General features: G+C 33.5%; 1 protein-coding gene across 1 annotated transcript in view; it reads right to left on the reverse strand.

The window, feature by feature from the left end:
* Positions 1-20,328, reverse strand: part of DNAJC1 (DnaJ heat shock protein family (Hsp40) member C1) — a 217,498-nt gene that overhangs the window by 133,318 nt on the left and 63,852 nt on the right. The window contains exons 2-6 of the mRNA XM_027073603.2: positions 10,986-11,087; positions 10,450-10,496; positions 3,877-4,042; positions 2,888-2,985; positions 1,824-1,917 (exon numbers count right to left, since the gene is read on the reverse strand). Of these exons, the coding sequence (XP_026929404.2) occupies positions 1,824-1,917; positions 2,888-2,985; positions 3,877-4,042; positions 10,450-10,496; positions 10,986-11,087 (507 nt within the window). The remainder of the gene's footprint in view (positions 1-1,823; positions 1,918-2,887; positions 2,986-3,876; positions 4,043-10,449; positions 10,497-10,985; positions 11,088-20,328) is intronic.

Below are 20,328 nucleotides of genomic sequence, written 5' to 3' on the forward strand. Positions count from 1 at the left end.
CTTGGAATGAAATTATCAGAAAGAAATAATTAGAACAAAATTTAAAAGTCAGATTTACAAAGGTTTTAAAAACCTAATGCTTAGTGTCTCAAAACTGAAAGCAACAGGTACAACCAAGTAAGTAAAAACTTTAAAACTCATACTGATCCAACAGTTTAAGAAAGCAGAGTTTCTAAAGAGACTACATATTTTTTGTAAAATTTCTAATTTTTGTAACTTTTAAAAAATTTATGGCAAGGCAACATAATCTGTTAGTTCCAGACTCTGCAGGCAGATAATTTAAAATAACACCTTATAAATCTAAGCCATCTTAATATATCGGTTCTAGTTTTGCAAACTGCTCTGCATACTAACCTGGATTTATGGTAATTTTACCAAATAAACATTGTTTCAAATGACTTGGCTTACAATTACAAAGAAGTGTTTCAGACTGACATTTTATGTGATACTCAATTTACTCTGCCTCATGACTATAAAATGCATCTACACTCTGGTTTGCCTATTGCAGATTCTAAAACAAAACAAAACAAAACAAAATGTCACTCTTAAAAAACATAAGAAAATACATGTCCTAAAATATTTTTTGGTTACATCTTCTCACATAGATACTGGTATGACAAATATACTTTACCTCTCTCTCTTATTAAGACTTACATACACAGCATACAAGGATTGTGGGTTTTTACGCAAATAAACAAGATAATATGCTAAATAACTTATAAACAAAAGCTTTTAAATTACCAAAATACTCCAATTTTCTCTATTAACTATAAACAAAATATATGATTCTGCAAGCAATAACTATTAAGATGAACTATTTTGATGGAAGAATTGGTAAATAATTTTGAACGACCACAAAGAAACACACTAGTGATTTTTATTTCATTTTCCCTTCTAACATAAAATTTTTGTTTTAAGAGGAAAAAAGGATAAAATGCAGAAGTTGGAGTCATTCATTTCCTTAAATAATTAGGAAAAACAGCTCTGCTATGTGAAAAGAAGCGGTAGAACTGGGTGGGAATCATCTGGCTCTCTTGTTTTTTCTAAACATTTATTTTCTGAAATGAAACATTTCCTACCCAAAATTACAACTTAAAAGAACGTCGCAATTTTTACACCCAAACTATTACATATACTTTTAAATGTTATGTTTATGTGTTCGGAATTTTCTAACCAGATGTAATAATTAAAATTAGCAAAGCAATAATTTAATAAAATATGCTTTGGTATGCTGAATTTTTTTAAGAAATGCGAGAAATTGCCATAGAAATTATATATACCCACAGTCTATTGTTTGATCGAGACCTACTAGCAACAGAAACTGATTGCCAATGTAAGACAAAATATCTCACTCCTCTTAAAGTTGCAAATAAAATGGAAAGCAATATATATTTTTGCATAATTATGCAAATGTTCATGCGTTCCCCTCCCCCCTCCCCCCCCCCCCACTGTGTACGTAAATGCTGTTAAAATAACAGGTGACAGGCTATTTGAGTCCTGTTCTTTTTTTTTCTGGATACACCTTAAATGATTACAGTGACTTAAATTTTTATTGCTCTTATACCTAACGATTGTATTTTTTTTTCTTTTTCTATGTCTTAGAATTCTAAGTTGTTCTAAAAGCAATGCAAGAGACAGTTATAGGGATAAACACCTAAATAAGTTTAGAACTATTCTAACTAGGTTTATACTTATATCAATTCAATCAGTATTATAAAACATCCATTGTCTATCAGTACTCAGATAGCAGACATGGGCATAAATTATTTCATGAATAATTAAAGTGAAAGCATCTAATATTATATGAAAGAGGTACACCCTACCTGGATTAGATGAGGCAATGCTTTTAGTGTAAGGCAAAACCAAATTCCCAGCTTGCATGGAAGCAAATCATGCCACTGTGGTTTCATCACCAATCTAAAAGGGAAAAAAAACAAAAACAGAAACAAAGAAGTAAAATATAGAAAGTTGGGAAACAAATATTTCTATAAAGATCATGAATTCTATTATGAATGGCTATTCCAACAAAAGTACGAAGAAATTTTTCAATGAAATATTTATGACAGTTATCACTACATTTGATGTATTCTATCACGAAATACGTTAGTTACAACAAGTGCAATATGCATAGCAACTAAGAAAAGCTAGGCTAAGATTTTGGGGAAGGAGACTCCTAAACAAGTTACAAAGAAACAAAAGCTCTCTTTCTAACCTGGACTTTTTGTCAGTTCTGTAAAATGAATTCTTAAACCTTATGATTACTTGAGCTATAAAAGACTAAGCACCATCAGAGTGTTCCCAAGTGCTGACAAGCAGATATGAAGACTGTAGCATAAACAAACCAATACATAAAAATTAATGTCATTTGCAGTTCACTGAAGCATTACTCACTGATGTCATCAGAACAGAAGACAGGCAGAATAGTCTCTGATCTCCATCTCACATTGATCCAGTTCCTGCCCTGCTGTGTGAACTATTTAAACCCTTTATTTCTTTTTATGAATCGATACTAGAAATGGTATCTTTTTGAGTGTACCGCATATCACTGCCTTTCTGCATATTGTCACTTTTGAGCTAAACATTAAAGTGACAGGTTCTTCTAGGAATACTTTATTTCTAAAGTTCAGTATAAAAATTTCAAATGACAAACATTTGGGGGTTTGATTACTTAAATATATGTTTACACTTTACAAGGGGAAAAAACCTGTAGAACTTTTGTCTAAGATTAGGATTTGTCTCATAAACTATGGCACATTACTAATCTTTTATAAACCTACTACAGATGTAAATGTTAGCAAATCTGAAATGACTATTCATATGAAGTTGGATCATATTAAAGACGCTTTAAAACAGTTTCAAATTACACAATATTTTTATATGCACCCACCTTTCATTTTTTTCGGAGGCACCAAGTTTTGACACATCCACACTCTTGCCGCCTGTCTTTTTTTTCTTTTCTCTCTTTTTTCTACTAAGCAGTTCATCCTTAATGTGGAAAGAATTATGGTTACAGGTTATCATTAACACATACTCTTCAAATGTTATCAAGAGTCTTCTGTGAAGGGTAAACATTACAGAAGAACATTTATGCAAATGTATGTAGGGTCCAACATGATTAAGTAAAATCATCAATCTTTAACAATAACTGTTGCCATGGCATCCAGTCCTTAAACACACATGAAGTTCAGCACTGTCAGTCATGTGCATCTCCATAGCAATCAAAGTTTTCTAAGAAGAGAAAGCATTCAACTTACTTTTTCTCATTCATCCAACTTTAATAATGTCACTTCAAAAAGAATGAGTAAACAGATGCTAATTTATGAATACTGATAAATATGTTTGATTATCTTTAGCACATAAAAAAAACCTGAGCAGAATAAACTATGTAATGGTATGTTAAAAGAAGAAAAGTGTAATTTTTTAACCAACTGATCTCTGAAATTATAAAATTATACTCATTTCAAGTCTTATATTTAGTTAAAACCTTTTAAAGTAAAATTCTTTACATAAAAGGCTATGACACAAAAATTTCTAACATCATTTTTACATAAAAAATACTTGTTTGGAAGGTGGCAATTAAGAAAACATGGCTCTCCCTGCTAATTTTCAGCTAGATATTTGGACCTTCACAAAATTTTATGACAAATTCAAATGCCACCTTTTTTTTATTAAAAAAGAAAAAAAACAACCCTTCTTTTATGTCATAGGTTCTTCTTGACTTAGAAGCACATCGAACACCAGCTATGGAGTACAAAACTATTAGGATAAGGAGTACATATAGAAAAATTGAAATTTTTATCTGTTGAAAAATAAAATGTCTGAAATTCCAGATAAAATTAAGGAGGCTAGATCATTTGATTTATTACCAATACTTACCAGTTGTTTTTCCAGGTAGATTGACCAAACCACAGCGTAATGACCCACTGTGAGAATAATGAACAAAAGTAAAGCCAGCTCAGCATTGCTCATTTTTCTCACCCGCCTGTAGTAGAATACAGGCTGTCGCCAATCTGGAAGTCCATTGATCAGAATATCATCATACCTACAGTAGCAAATATAATAGTTTTTCATGGGGAGTTTAAAATAAAAACAAAAAAAATTTATTCATACCCATATTTACAAAGAGGCAAGAGAAAAAGAATTTCTCCAAAATATATAACATTTGTGTAGATTAGCAGCATTACAATGGCCTATAAACTCAAACCTCTGTGTGTAGTACAATCACAATCTTCAAAAAGATACACAGTCATACACTGTGGACACCAGACCTTGTATTTAACAGTGATGTGACTTCTAGAATGACATCTAAACTACAGGAGCCATATAGTCTACCTCTCTATCAGTCTGCAGTAAAGACCCCACCATAGAAGCCAGCAACAAAGGGAACAATCTCAATGGAATAAAAATCAAGATAAGAGCTCTATTTGTTACCATGAATCATATATTAATTGAACCAAATTCAGGATACATCTTCTAGCCAGTGCTATTATTTCCAACCCTGCACTATGTAGTGCAAGGTTGAAAAATTCATATATAATATTTCATCAAAGCTCCTTCGTGATTAAAAGCCTGTAAGACAAGCATCTTTTAATTTTGTATTGCTCAAATTCCTTTAAAGAATAACAAGTTTCCATAGTAGAAAGAGATGGGAAACAACCAGTGTTTATGTTAGATTTCTCAGTAAAACTGTTTATTTGTAAACATTTAAGTGGCAATTTCCTCATTTTTGGCTTTGCTGGAGGGACAGAACATAACGGATAAAAGCTCTCCTAGTAATGCATTTTAAATCAGCTTTCTTTAGAATAAAATTTTAACTGAATTTCAATTTACCTGTCAGACCATTATTAAGACAAATATTTTTAAGGTTAAAAATCAGGAGTAACATTTATGATTGTAAAACTCAAAATGGTCACACACAAACACTGTATGTTCAAAACACACAACCTGTTAATCTTAATTGAACACAACTCATTAAAAATTCTAATCACACTATTTCTGGAATTAAATCTTCACTGAAAGGCCTAATTTGGTGCAACACATTGACCAAAATATTTTAATTAAAAATATTCTGAGTTAGTCGCAGGCCTAATTACAGGAATAGAAATAGGGCCTATATTGTCAGGCAGGTCAGTAGAACTCAGTAGTAGGTTTTTCTCAAGTAAATTGACCGATCTAGGAATAATAGCGCAGCTGCTAAACTGCCAGTCTTGACATGTAAATCAATTTAAATGCAACAACTGCAGTAGCTACTTTGATAGTTATTAAATTGATACCTTGGAGATATGCTGGAAAAAAAAATAAAGCAGAGGATTTATTATAGGCACCTTCTTTTTTCAGTAGGAAAATATTGGTTACAAATTCAAAATATATTTTATTAGCAAGACTGGAAAATCTGACATTTAGATCAACTTAGATTATTAACAATAATGGCAGATCAGAATAACTAATGTTCAAAGCAAAAGACATTAGTACTAAACTCTTAAAAGGCAAACTGTGTAGTATACAAGAGTGTACAAATTAAAATATGGTTGCGTAGTGGCTCGACCAGACAAAATCTGATGTTAACTATTCTTTTTAAATATTTATAGCAATTCTTGAACACTAACATCAAGATACAATAACACGATGGAATCAAAAGCTATCATTCCTGTCCTCAGAAGTTTGTTTAAATCCATCTTTGTAAAAATTGACTCATTTTAAATTAGAAATGGATTGGCAAAAAGGTTTCAAGATTACAACGTTTGAATGAAGGCCAATGAATGTTAAATCCTGCATGTATTCTAAATCTACATTCTACTTCAGATTTGTTCAGGGAAAAGGAGGTGAATACAGAAACCACTGTTTTCAGCGAATCTCTCCCATGAAATAACTTCATGTAGAAAGTGGTTATTGATAAAGACCATCTAAGGAAGTGGCGACGATTCCCTAAGAGCATTACTAAGTATTGAATTTGTTTTAAATCTACACTGTATTGTAAGAAGACATAATTAAACTCGTAGCTATGAATCTCATATCACACATTTTATCACCATCATTGTTGAAGTGCTATGTATCCAGTAATAGCTAACTCTTTTCTCCCCTCACATACAAGTTGTACTTAGTGTACAGCCAAATTCAAGACAGCAAAACCGCATGCACTGAACACATTAAACAGAACCAGATATTTACTAAGCTATGTCTGCCACTCTAAACAACAGTCTCCAAGGATTAAGCTTAGAATCAATGCTCTATTGATTTTACTATCAATGAACATTATGGCTCACACGACTGGCCATTTTAAGGGAAGATAGCTTCTATTATAGTTCACTTTTTTAGAATATACGCTGTTAAAAGATAAATCACCACTTTCCTGAAACACCGAAAAATAGAGATATTTTGTACAATACGCAGGGACTATATTCATAGTCATTTAAGAAAAAATGTGTTGACAACACATAAAATTTAAGGCATCACTATGTTATGCTGTTTCTGTATTTAACACATAACACTGTTAAAATGTTCTGTAATTCATTTCATGCAAACCACTCTCAATAATTTGTTAAAACCAGATTAAGAATGCGCACATGTATGAATATGTTATAAGAAAAAACAAAAGTAAATCTGTGTGACGAAAATATCACTAATGCAAAAACTGGTATGGAATTATTAAGGCCATTATCTTGGAAGTTAAAATACTGATTAATCAGTTCCACATTCAACATATGGCCTAAAATATGTTTACTTTGATTTTCTTAAAATGTACATGATAAATATAAAATAACGGTTACATAATCATTAGTGAGTTTCACTCTATAACCTCAATTTTTCAAATATTATTTAGCCTAATACAAACATCAGAAAGCAAATAAATCTAAAAAGGTTTAAATTACCAATGGAAAAACATTTATATAAATATAAAATATTTGCATATTTTGAAATACAAAATAGCAACTATGAAACTAAAATAGAAAACATACGTATTTTGAAAACAAGTACTTAAATAATTCTAGCATTTGCCTAAACTGTAAATTTCCCATCATACAAAGTGTGAATTTTTAGTTTAAAACACTAATAACCACATGCACTTAGGTCTCATTTTGAACCTTTGAATAAAAATTAATTACACAAAGATCATAAACAAGAAACACATCTAAATTAATCAATCATACTCTCCTTTATAAAATGTATATATATATGCCAAAACTTGTGGTACACAGCACTTCATGTATTGCATATAATAGGTATCTTATATCTCCTAATTAGGGAAGGTACTAAGATTTCTTATTCTCAAGTTAATGTTTACTTTTCTTCAAACACACCTGCTATCAAATTTAGAATAATGATGTAATGGATTTGTAAATGTTTATCATATTAAGGCTGAGATAACTATACTTTTCACTGAATTTGAAATAAAACATGATTTTATTTAGTAAGCTAAAAAAATACATTCAACTTTTACAAATATAGTACTGTAAAACAGACCGAAAAAACTAAAACAAATTTAAAGTTGTACAACTGGGTTAGCAAAATACCGCTGGTTAAAAATTTAGAATATATTTTAAACAAAAGTAATATACTGATATTACAAAGCATAATCTAGTGTTTATATGTAATGATTGATATCTACTCAGGACTTCATTTCCTCTAACACTCAGGATACTTGTATAGAAATTTATGTCAGAATATAGCTGAGCTGCTATTCCCCAAAATAACCAAGTTACCCCTGGAGTTTAGAAAAGGCTGCTATGCTAAGCTTCCTTCCACTAACCAGGCAGACTTGTTATTTTCATAATGTAGTCTATGTTTTGGGGAGGAAAAAAAAAGGCTTGAAAGTTTATTCAGAATCTCACTCCCAGGAATCTATTCAAGAGGAATAAAAAAAAAATTGTTCACACAAAGATTTGTATGTGAATATTCATAGTAGCATTGTTCATCACAGCTGAAAAGTGGGAACAACCTAAATGTCTATCAGTTGGTGAATGGATAGACAAAAGTGGTATATGGCATGGAATATTATTCAGCAACGAAAAAGAATGAACTACTGGTATATGCTACAATATGGATGTACCTCAAAATGATTATGATAGAAGCCAGATGCAAAAGCGTACACATTACTTGATTTCATTAATACGAAAGGCCCAGACATGTCAAATTTACAAACACTGAAAGGAGATCAGTGATCACTTGGATCTGGGATCAGAGTGGTGACTGCCTGCAAACGGGCTTGAGGGAATGTTTTGAGGTGATGGAAATGTTCTAAAACTGGATTGTGGTGATTTGCACAACTGTATAAATTTACTAAATAAAAATCATTATCTTGTACACTTAAAATCTGTGACTTCTATGGTATGCAAATTATACCCAAATAAGGCTGTTTAAAAATAAAATCTGTCTTTTACTTAAAAAGAAAAAAAGAAAAAGGTTATCCAGTTTATTTGATCTACTTCCATTGCTATTCTCTTTCCTACCAAAATTTAAAGCAGGCACTTGATTTAAGTGAAAGCACAATTACCTGTAAGGGGAATAAACAGGGAAACACATATGACAACTTTCCAAATTGCAAATTCCTGGGAGGTTACACATTTAAAAGTACTTATTTAATGAATATTTATAATAAATAATTGTGATACCAAAGAGTATTTTTTAATACCAGTATAAGGCAATCTTCTTTTGGAAGATAAAAATGACAACTGGGGTTTTTTTCCTAAAGGAATTAGAAACATCAGGTAATTGTCTGTAGAGGTGCATTTCTCATATACGTTTAAATACACATAGGTCACCTGGCCTCAGGCACAAGCTTTAGAGAAGTGATTCTCAGCTTGATTAGTTAAGACTTTTGCCTCAAGGAAAACCAGTTACCAAAGAGTTACTTGTGCCTCAGGGGGTATAAATACTACAGCTGTTTGTGTAACTGTCAGATCCATTTTTTCAACTAACATTGAAAAAAAATTGCAAAGAGAAGAAATCCTAAAAAGAAAATGTTAGAGGAGTATACATTAATGAAGAAACATTTTATACATAAGAAGTGATTTGTTCTGTAAAGATATAAATGATTTTTCACCAACAGAAAGAAATTGTTACAAAGTTTACTGACCTTTAAGATAACAACAAACAAAAAGACAAAATCTAATGCCAAAGATGTAGGGAGACTAAATAAAGCTATCTTTACAGACACATTCTTGATGTGTGAAATAAAACTAGGGGCTCAGTGAGAGAAACCAACTAGAAAATATGCACAGAATGACCAACACTTCTTTTAACACACTTCTAGGACTCTTTCAACACTATGGATTATCTCAAACCAGAGGAATGTCTGCTATGGTATCTGGACCAATGCCAGCCCTTGTTATAAAGCAAAGAACACTTACAGAGAATATCTTGAGTTCTTGCTTTGCAATCTGACAAACTGAGGTATTCAAATTAAAGAGTTAAGATGAGAACCAAGAGTAGTAGCTAACGTTTTAGGACACAGAATAATTCCAGATAATACACTTGAAGAATTTTTTTTTGAAGAAATGGCTAGTCTAGACTAGCCTAGAATAGAACATATCAGTCTGTTTCATATACTGTAAGTATTTTGTGGAATTTTTGCTTCCGGTATGTGAACGTGTATGTGTGTTCTGAGGCATGATGCCAAATATACTTTTTTTTTTTTTTTTTTTTTTTGCCAAATATACTTCTTACTGTGGGTCTGACTTAAGAAACTCTGAAGCCCAATGCAATAGTGTCTATACATTCCACACATCCTGAAGGAGCAGAGGAAAGGGGCCTCTCTGCAATCTCCTCCTGTCACTGGCACTATAAACCACTGCATAAATATATTACTACTCTTCCTCTTCCGAACAGGGCACAGAGAAGTCTCGAAGTGAGGGCGCTGCCTCCACTACAAAGCTTAACCCTAAATGCAGAATCACCGGAGCAGAGTAAGAGAAGGGAAAAAGGCAAAAGAAATAGGAAAAAGAAGCAAACATTTTTCTTCCACACCTATTTTCTACAGACTTATACATGTCTGTTCTCTCACAAATATCAGGGTTTATTTTGAGAGTGAGGAAATACCAAGAATTTGTGATAATGCGAATATCACTGACAACCTAATTCCAAAACATTCAAGGAATAAGAAAAATAAAAAGACCACCAAGCATAGGTAGGAGTTATTACTGATATATCAAAAATGACTGGGCATTTGTTTGAAGTCAAGTGGTATTTGTATTTCCCAAAGCATAGACACTCACGTTAAAAATCATATCTAACGGAGCCATGACTTGCTAATGTTACGACTCATGATCCTGAAGTCTATGAGTACGGAATCAACCTAGTGAATATTCTGAATATAAATAAACTCTGCTCTAAACATAGGAAGAAACAAAAATAAAACACTAACTTATAATGTTTAGTGAGACAATTCTTTCCTTTATAAACTGAGACATCAAACTACAACATCTTAATTCAAAAGCAGAAATGAACACTCACCTCTGCCTTCGTTCATCATCCTTCAAAACTTCATAAATGGCCACCAACTAAAATAAAAGCATCACTTTAAAACAAAAATACTCTCAACTATAAGAAATCACTTAGGAAGGTGAACACATTATAATGCACAAGGAGAAAACCCTGGGTGCTCATATATACAATGAACAGACACAATTTTAATTATATGTAACATTTTATGTTTTTAGTGGGATCTTCAGAGGTTAAAATATGCTTGATACCAAAATAAATCTTTGTGAAAGATCCAAAAGTAATTATTAAAATGTGCTTTTTAAAAACAAAAGCTATAATTTAGACAAGAAAATTATGACAATTATGATCCTCCAAGAATTTAGAGTTCTAATATAAAAAAATATTGGTGATATTTTGTAAAAAAATGAATAAACATGGTATTATATTCCTAAACTACAACCTCATTTTCAAATAGAAATGTTCTACATTTATAAGTTACTATTTCTACTAGAGAACATTTATTTATAAATCTGTTACAAAATATATTAATAGCACACTTCACTTACTTGTCTAAACTGAGTTTCTGCATTTTCATCTTTATTCTTGTCTGGATGCAAAGTCAGTGAAAGCTTACGATATGCTTTTCTAATGTCTGCAGATGAAGCATCCTGGAAGTGGTAGGGGGAGGGGAAAAACACAAAGCAAACGTTGTCAGAAAAAGAAATTCCCAGAACCTTGTTAAGATCTGAGAAGACAGCCAACCAAGTGCAGGACCCCAGGCAATGTAATTTGAGCAATCAGTCTAACAACCAGGCTATGCAACTGGCCTGACCCACATGACTGAACAATTATTCAATCTAATTTGGCTCTCCTCTTAACTTTTCATTACCATACAGTCATTTAAAGAAGACAGTATTTGGCAAAACTTTTCAAACACTTGCCTTCCTAAAATTAACCAATAAATCTTTTTCAGTAATTAAGAGATCAAAAAGAAACAAATTAAAAATTAATACATCCATGTGCCTTCAAAGAAGGTCTTTATTTATTTGAGAATCTTAAAGCCAATTTCTGAATCCCAGGCTTACCATATGTGGTTTCTTCATTGTTATTTATATTGAATTTACCATCGAGCCACAACCTATGGAATCTCAATTTCACATGTCAAAAGTATGCCTATTTGAAAGCAGTTACATTTGCATTTATCCAAAATAACTATAATTAGATGTAGTTGTGTATATTATAATTAACATTTTTTTAGTGTTTCCTGGGTGTTTTCAGTGGGGTCCAGTTTCCAGTCTAGTTTGCAAAAATAAATTTGCCCACTATTTATATACAATTTAGACATATTGAAAAGGTCACAATAGTTCAGTAAGGGTATGCAGGATTCAGCAGATGTTAAAATTACATTTTATGTAATCCTGTGTGTAGAGATAAACTCGGAAAACATGATTTCACATAGCCAGCATAAAATATATGACAATAACAATGAACACAATGTCAAATTGGGTTTAAAACTTGATCTCCACCTAGGTCAAAATGATTCTATTAACTAGCATATTCATAGTAGTACAAAATGATAATAGAGTTGTTTATTAAATTTATTTTGTTTTATAGTTGAAAATTTGTCCAATTCTTAAAACTACTGTCCGAAAAAAGGCCAAATGACTCAAAATCCAAAACAAAACACACAAAAAAATCTGTGTACCTGGGACTAAATAGCTGTTAAAGAAACAGAGCTGGAGAGAGGCAAAGTGAGAATTTGTAAAGCTTTTCTTTATGAACCACTATTTTCACTATCAATTTTCTGGGGCTTACTGCTCCTGGGTGTCACTCTAGTTAACAATTTTAGCTTAGGTGTGAATATTCTTGTGACTTACAGAGGACTGCGAAGATATAAAGTTAGCAGAGTAAGTTTTGCTAGTCATACAGTTAAAATTTCATTCTAGTTTGCTAAACAGAATGATGTGTTCCTTATACTTAATAGGTAACATGCAATAGAAGAGGATGATTATTTACTGAAAATCTGTGATGGAGATTTTGTTGAGCAAAGAGGACAAATGTCTTTCAGTAACTGTTCTCTAGTTGGGACTTTAATTTTGGATTTTATTAAATTGGGACTATATCATAGAACAATTCCAAAAGTAGATTTCTTACAAAATAAAACATGTATTTTCTTGTGTTACAAAATTACTTCATGCTCATTATGAAACACCTCTGCCATATTTAAAAATAAAAATAACTAATAGTCACCTAAGGCATTTTCCTCCTTCTAGTCTTACCATGCTGATTCTAATTCTCCATTTTCCTGCCACAATATGTGCCCTAAATATAAATGTAGCCAGATGGCTCTCCTATTTCAAACCCTTCAGTAACTCCCAAGTGCCTTCATCATCTGTCTTTTCCAATCTTTTTAGCTTTATCTCCCACTATCATGGCCCATCCTCCTGGTCCCCCAGATCATTACACATTAGGATGCCGTTCCCTAACCTCATGTTTTTGTTTTGCACCCAGCTGTAGATATAGACAGTTCTCTCCTGGCTAAGGAATGAGTATCTCAGGCTACCCACAAATATTGTCTGACTTTTTCCTCTTGAGAATCTGTCCAGTATGGTTATTTCACCAATTAGCCCCACCCTGCGTGCATAGAACTGAAAAATTTGAGGATTTCCCTGTCTAAAAGACATGCTCTAGATAAGCTTCACCTCAAACTAGCTTATGGATGTATTTAATTTCAGTAAATTACTTAATGAATCTTAACTTATTTCATCCTCAAAACAAAGCTACAGGGTAAGTATAGTTGTTGTTAGGCTAATTTTACTGATGAGGTGAGAGAGGTTAAGTAACTTGCTCAAATTGATACTGCTGGTAAATAGATGAAAACAGAATTCAAACCTAAAAAATGCCGCATCAGAATCAGAGATCTCTATATTAGCTCTTTAGATTCAGTTAGTAGATTTGGGTTGAGTCATTTTGGAAGAGGCTACAGCTTTGGGAAGGCAGTGAGAACAACTGTTAGATTCATACTGATCTGATAAACCATGTGGAAAACATCCCCATAACTACAATGTGAATGTTCAACTGCAATTTTATTTTATTTAAAAAAATTTTTTTATGTTTATTTTTATTTCTGAAAGAGGGCGGGGGGTGGGGTGGGGGGACAGACAGACACATGCAGCATAAGTAGGGGAGGGGCAGACAGAGAGGGAGACAAAGTATCCAAAGCAGGCTCCAAGCTCTGAGCTGTCAGCACAGAGCCCAATGTGGGCCTTGAATCCACAGAATGAGAGATCATGACCTGAGCTAATGTCCGACGCTCAACCAACTGAGCCACCCAGGTGGTCCTCAACTGCAATTTTAAAGGTAAAGACCCTAATATGTGTTAAGTTTTCTAACATTTTACGTAATATTTCTACTAGAGACCTGAATGTTAGAACATTCACCTCTTATACTCAGTTAGATTAGCCTTTTATCTCTCTGGCTTACAGAGAAAAGTTTTTGATAGGGCTGTGGGTGAACTGGCTATCTTTAACACTGTTGACATCAGTAGATCTACAGAGGTCAATTAGCAGAATTCTTTTCCTTCTAAATATGATATGGTTCCTTGGCAACTTGAACATGAATTATCTTAATGTTTGGATGACCTCTGTAAAGAAGGTACATATGAACATTCTTAAAATAAAACTATGAAAGTGAGATGTTTGTCAAAATTGAAACAATGCTATGGGACATCAGCAAAAATGACAGAGTAGGGAATTGCAAGGGCCTGTCCCTGCACAGAAACAGCAAATAATCTGGCAAAAACAATCAGAATCGACCCAATCTCAACTATGCAAACTACTTAAACAAGAAAAAGGCAGCTGATTCTCAGCGTCTTGAAGACACCAATCTGAGTTCTTGGTGTGGGTTCCCAAGTGCTGAAGGAAGCAAAGTGGTTCTTAAAGAACCATGGTTGTTTTGGTCTGCTTGTTGGTTCCCTGATGGATTGTGTAAAGGGCTTACCTTTATTTTACCAAACTCAGAACTTTTCCAAGGCAAAGAGGCAATTAATTACCTAAGATACTTGTTAAAAACATAATGGCAAATTTATTAGCCAGTGCCAAAGGGGGCAAGGAATAGCAGTTGGGCCATACAAAGACATCAGAAAGCTTTGGAGGAAAGACTGATGAGATGCTTTGGAGAATATGGGCTTTGAAAAGCTCCCACATACTCCTTGGAAACCAGAAGACCATGTGCATGCCCAAGGTGGAGTACATACTCAGACCTGCAAAGGCTCTAAATTCTCACTTCTGACTGATCTTTAGCCTGGACACAAGCAGAAAGTGAAGGCTGAGAGAGTTGTAAACCTAGCTGAATGCTGAAGGCATGCCCCAACATACACACAGAATCTACCCCTAGCAAAGTCCCCCCCCCACCCCCCCCCACACATATTTGGCTTCTGGCCTTTAAGGAAATCTGCTGGATCATTAGCTGACCACTAAGCAAATCAAACAGAGATGTCAGTGGCTACACATAACATATACATGTCACAAAATTAGTTAAAAAAAGTCACTAGGCAAACAACAACCACAAGCAGCAAAAAACAGAAAAACAAACAAAAACCCTAGTGGGGTGAGAGAATCTGATTATATGTCTAGTATTCATTAAAAATCATAAAGCATGCAAAGAAAACAAAAAAGTATGGTGATAAAAGAAATTAATACAAATTATCCTTGAGGAAGCCCAGACATTGAACTTACTAGACAAAGACTTTAAGTCAACTATTTAAAAAAAAAATTTTTTTTAATGTTTATTTATTTTTGAGAGAGAGAGACAGAGTGTGAGCAGGCGAGAGGTAGAAAGAGAGGGAGACACAGAATCGAAGCAGGCTCCAGGCTGTGAGCTGTCAGCACAGACAGCTGTTCAAGCCCAACGCAGGGCTTGAACTCATGAACTGTGAGATCATGACCTGAGCCGAAGTCAACACTTAACTGACTGAGCCACCCAGGCACCCCTAAGTCAATTATTTTAAATATCCTCAAGCACATACAAAGAAGTAAAGTAATGTCTCACCACACTGAGAATTTCAACAAAGAGACAGAAATTTTAAAAAGGAGCCAAGGAGAAAAGGAGGACTTGAAAAATATAATAACTGAAAATAAAAATTCACTAGAGGGGCTCAAAAGCAGAGCCGAGCAGAAAGAATCTATGAACTTGAAGATAGGTCAAATTGAGATTACCCAATATGAGGAGCAGAAAGAAGAATGAAGAAAAATGAACACATAAAGAGTTCCAATAGTAAATCCAATAGGAAGAGTCCAACAGGAAGAAGTCCAATAGGAAGAAGAGAGTCCAATAGGAAGAAGTCCAATAGGAAGTCCAATAGGAAGAAGAGAGTCCCATAGGAAGAAGAGAGAAAGGTATGGAAAAAAAAAAATATTTGAAGAAAAAATGCCTGAAAACAGCCAAAATTTGATGAAAGACATAAACATATGCATCCAAGAACTACAACAATCCTAAGTAGTATAACTCAGAGAGCCACACTTAGAAACATAAAAATCAAATTGTTAAAAGACAAAGTCCAAGGGAGAGAATCCTCACATTATTAACAGCTAATTTCTCATAAGAAACCATGGAGGCCAGAAAGTAGTAGAATGACATATTTAAAGTGCAAGAAAAATTTTTATCCAAGAATTCTAAGTCCAGCAAACCTATCCCTCAAAAATGAAAGAGAAATGAATATTCCAATTACATAAAAACTGAGAATTTATTACTAATAGATTTGCTAAGGAAGAAATACCACAGGGAGTTCTTCAGGCTGAAAGGAAAAAAAAAATACTAGACAGTAACTCAAATCTATATGAAGAGATAAACACTGGTAAAGATAACATATATATAAATAAAGAAGTCAACATCTGTGTATTTTGGGTTAGTATTTCAATTTTTTTCTATACAACTTAAAGGACAACAACTAAAGCAATAATTATAAATCTATGTAAAATAAGACAATGATATAAATCTATGTCTATAGGCATACATGTATATAGATGTAATCAGTGACAATAACTACATAAGGAAATAGGAATAGGCTTTGTAGGAGCCAAAGTTTTTATATGATTTAAACTAAATAGGTATTAATTCAAACTACATTGCTATAAATAAATGTTAACTAATCCCCACGACAAACACAAAGAGATCAACAGTAAAATAAAAACTGGATCAAATGGTACACTAGAAAAAAAATCTAACATAAAAAAAGGCAGAAAAGGAGGAACTTAGGAAAAGAGAAGATAAAAAGCATATAGAAAACAAACAGCAAAGTGGCAAAAGTAAGTCCTTCCTTATCAGTAATTACTTTAAATGTAAATGGATTAAGCTCTCCAATTAAAAGGCAGAAACTTGCAAAATGGATTAAAAACAACCATGCTCCAACTATATGGGGCCTATAAGAAAATTATTTTAGAACCAAAGTGAAAATGTGAGGGTGGAAAATAATACTAAGTGCAAAGAGTAACCAACAGAGAGCTGGGATGGCTATATTAACACCATGCAAAACAGACACTAAGACAAAAATGGTTACAAGAGACAAAAAAGAACATTACATAATGAAAAAAGATGAATGCATCAAGATGCTATAACAATTATAAACATATATGCACCTAACAACAGAGCCCCAAAACATATAAAGCAACTACTTAACAGATTTAAAGGGAGAAATGGAGCATTTGTACAGTAATATTGGAAACCTGAATACCCCAGTTTCTCAATAATGTCCAGAGAAATTAGGCAGAACATTAGCAAGTAAACAGAAGACTTAAACAACAGTAAACCAACTGGTTGACCTACCTGACATCCACAGAACATTCTACCTAACAATAGCAGAATACACATGAAACATTTCCATAATAGGCCAGATTTTAGGCCACAATGTAAGTCAAGATAAATTTTAAAATACTGAAATCATACAAAGTATCTTCTCTAACCACAATGGAATAAAATTAAAAATCAATGACAGAAGGAAATTTGGAAAATTCACAAATGTGTGGAAATAACACACTCATGAACAACCAGTGAGTCAAAAAAAAAAACCACCAAAAACAACTTATATATGAATGACAAGTGCCATTATGTTATCTCTCTATAAGATAATTGTGTACATGTTACAAGAACACAGAAACAGTCTAGAAAACTGTGGTTTTTTTAAAAAATTTTTTTTAATGTTTATTCATTTTTGAGACAGAGAGAGGGACAGAGCATGAATGGGTGAAGGTCAGAGCGAGAGGGAGACACAGATTCTGAAACAGGCTCCAGGCTCTGAGCTGTCAGCACAGAGCCCGACGAGGGACTCGAACTCACGGACCGCGAGATCATGACCTGAGCCGAAGTCGGACGCCCAACCGACTGAGCCCCCCAGGCACCCCTAGAAAACTGTGTTCTTGAAGAACAAAACTGAAAAGCTCTAGAGAATCTTTTTCCAGGGATGTTTAGATTGTGAATGAAACAGGAAAGGTCATTAAATTTCGAGATCATATCATTTCCTTTTCGATTTACTCATTCTGGGAGGTTTTAATTCATTAACATTAATAGTTATTTATAAGTATTTTTCTAACTTAATATGACTAAGCATTAAGCAAGAAGTAAATTAAATCATGGTATTCAATTTTGTATAAAGTAAAAAAAGAAATCACTATAAACATTAGAAAGCACTTTGATATAAATGAAAACCAAACTGCAACATACCAAAACTTAGGCTGCAGTAAAAGCAGTGCTCAGAAGGAATTTTACAGCTATAAACAATGATTAAAAAAATCTCAACCTAACCTTCCACCTTAAGGAAACAGAAAAAGAATATAAATTAAACCCAAAGCAAATAGAAGAAAGGAAATAATAAAGATTAGAGCAGAGATTAGTGAAATAAAGAACAGAACAACAACAGAGAGACTCCATAAAACCAAAAGTTGGTTCTCTGAAAACGTCAACAAAATTGATAAACCTATACTTGAATGAGAGAGGGGATTCAAGTTACTAAAATCAGGACTAAAAGTGGGGACACATCACTGCCAATCTTACAGAAATAAAAACAATTGTAAGAAAATACTATGCATGAGGCACCTGGGTGGCTCAGTCCATTAAATATCCTGGGTTTCAGCTCTGGTCATGATCGCACAGTTTGTGAGATCAAGCCCCACATCAGTCTCTGTGACGACAGCACAAAGCCTCCTTAGGATTCTCTCTCTCCCTGCTCACACCCACTGTCTCTCTCTCTCTCTCTCTCTCTCTCTCTCTCTCTCTCTCTCTCTCTCTCAAACATTTTTAAAAATTAAAAAAAAAATTTAATGCTTTTATTTATTGAGAGGAGATAGAACGTGAGCAGGGGGTGGGGAAGAAAGAGAGGGAGACACAAAATCCAAAGCAGGCTCTAGGCTCTAAGCTGTCAGCACAGAGCCCTATGCGGGGCTCAAACTCATGAACCATGAGATCATGACCTGAGCTGAAGTTGGATGCCCAAATGACTGAGCCACCCAGGCGCCCCTCAAAATAAACATTTTTTTAAAAAGAAAATACTATGCATAAATAATTGTTTGCCAAGCAATTAGAAAACTCAAACAAAATAGACAAACTCCTAGAAACACACAAATTGACTCGTGAAGAAACAGAAAAACTGGATATACTTATAACAATAAAGAAATTGATTAGTTTTAAAGACCCAAAACCAAAAAAGAAACCTCAACATCCAACAAAGCCCCAAACTGCAAAATCTGATGACTTCACTAGTGAATTCTAATATACATTTAAAGAAATCACCAGTCCTCTACAAACTCTTCCAAAACACTGAAGTGGAAGGAATGCTTTCTAACTCATTCTATAGGGCACCGATACTGAAAGCCAGACAAACACTACAAAAAAAGAAAACTATAGACCAATATCCCTTATGAATATTGACACAATTCCTCAACAAATTTCTAGTAATCCAAATTCAGCAGCATGTAAAAAGAATTATATATCATGACCAGATGCTATTTATCCCATGAATGCAAGGGTGGATTCGATGTATGAAAAATTAACATTATATACCATATTATTAAAATGAGGGACTAAAATCACATCATTATCTCAATTGATGGGAAAAGTATATGGTAAAATATAATACCATTTGATAACAAAATAAATAAACTAGGACTAGAAGGGAACTTTCTCAAGTTGATAAAGGGCATATATGAAAAACCTATAGCTAACTTCATACTTAATGGTGAAAGTCTGAAAGTTTCCCCCCAAGATTAGTAATAAGACAGGTGTCTGCTGTCACCACTTTTGTACTGGTGTCCTAGCCTGAGCAACTACTCAAGAAAAACAAATAAAAGGCATCCAAATTGGTATGGAAGAATTAATACCATCTCCATTCACAAATGATATGATTTTATATATAGAAAATCCTAGGGGGTGCCTGGGTGGCTCAGCTGGTTAAGTGCCTGACTTCAGCTCAGGTCATGATCTCATGGTTTGTGATTCAAGCCCTACATAAGGCTCTGTGGTGACAGTGCAGAGCCTGCCTGAGATTCTCACTCTTCCCTCTCTCCCTGCTCCTTCCCCACTCTCTCTCTCTGTCTCTCTCTCTCTCAAAAATAAATACATAACTTAAGACAAAAAGAAAAGAAAAGAAAAGAAAAGAAAAGAAAAGAAAAGAAAAGAAAAGAAAAAAGAAAGAAAGAAAGAAAGAAAGAAAGAAAGAAAGAAAGAAAGGGAAAAAATTCTAAAGTATGGGGCACCTGGTTGGCTCAGTCAGAAGAGCATGTGACTCTTGATCTTGGGGTTGTGAGTTTGAGCCTCACATTGGGTGCAGAGATTACTTAAAAATAAAATCTTAAAAAAAAAAAGAAAAGAAAATCCTAAAGCATCACAGAACAAGTATCAGAGCTAATAAATCCAACAAGT

The sequence above is a fragment of the Acinonyx jubatus genome, chromosome B4 (assembly GCF_027475565.1).
Source record: "Acinonyx jubatus isolate Ajub_Pintada_27869175 chromosome B4, VMU_Ajub_asm_v1.0, whole genome shotgun sequence".
NCBI lineage: Eukaryota > Metazoa > Chordata > Mammalia > Carnivora > Felidae > Acinonyx > Acinonyx jubatus.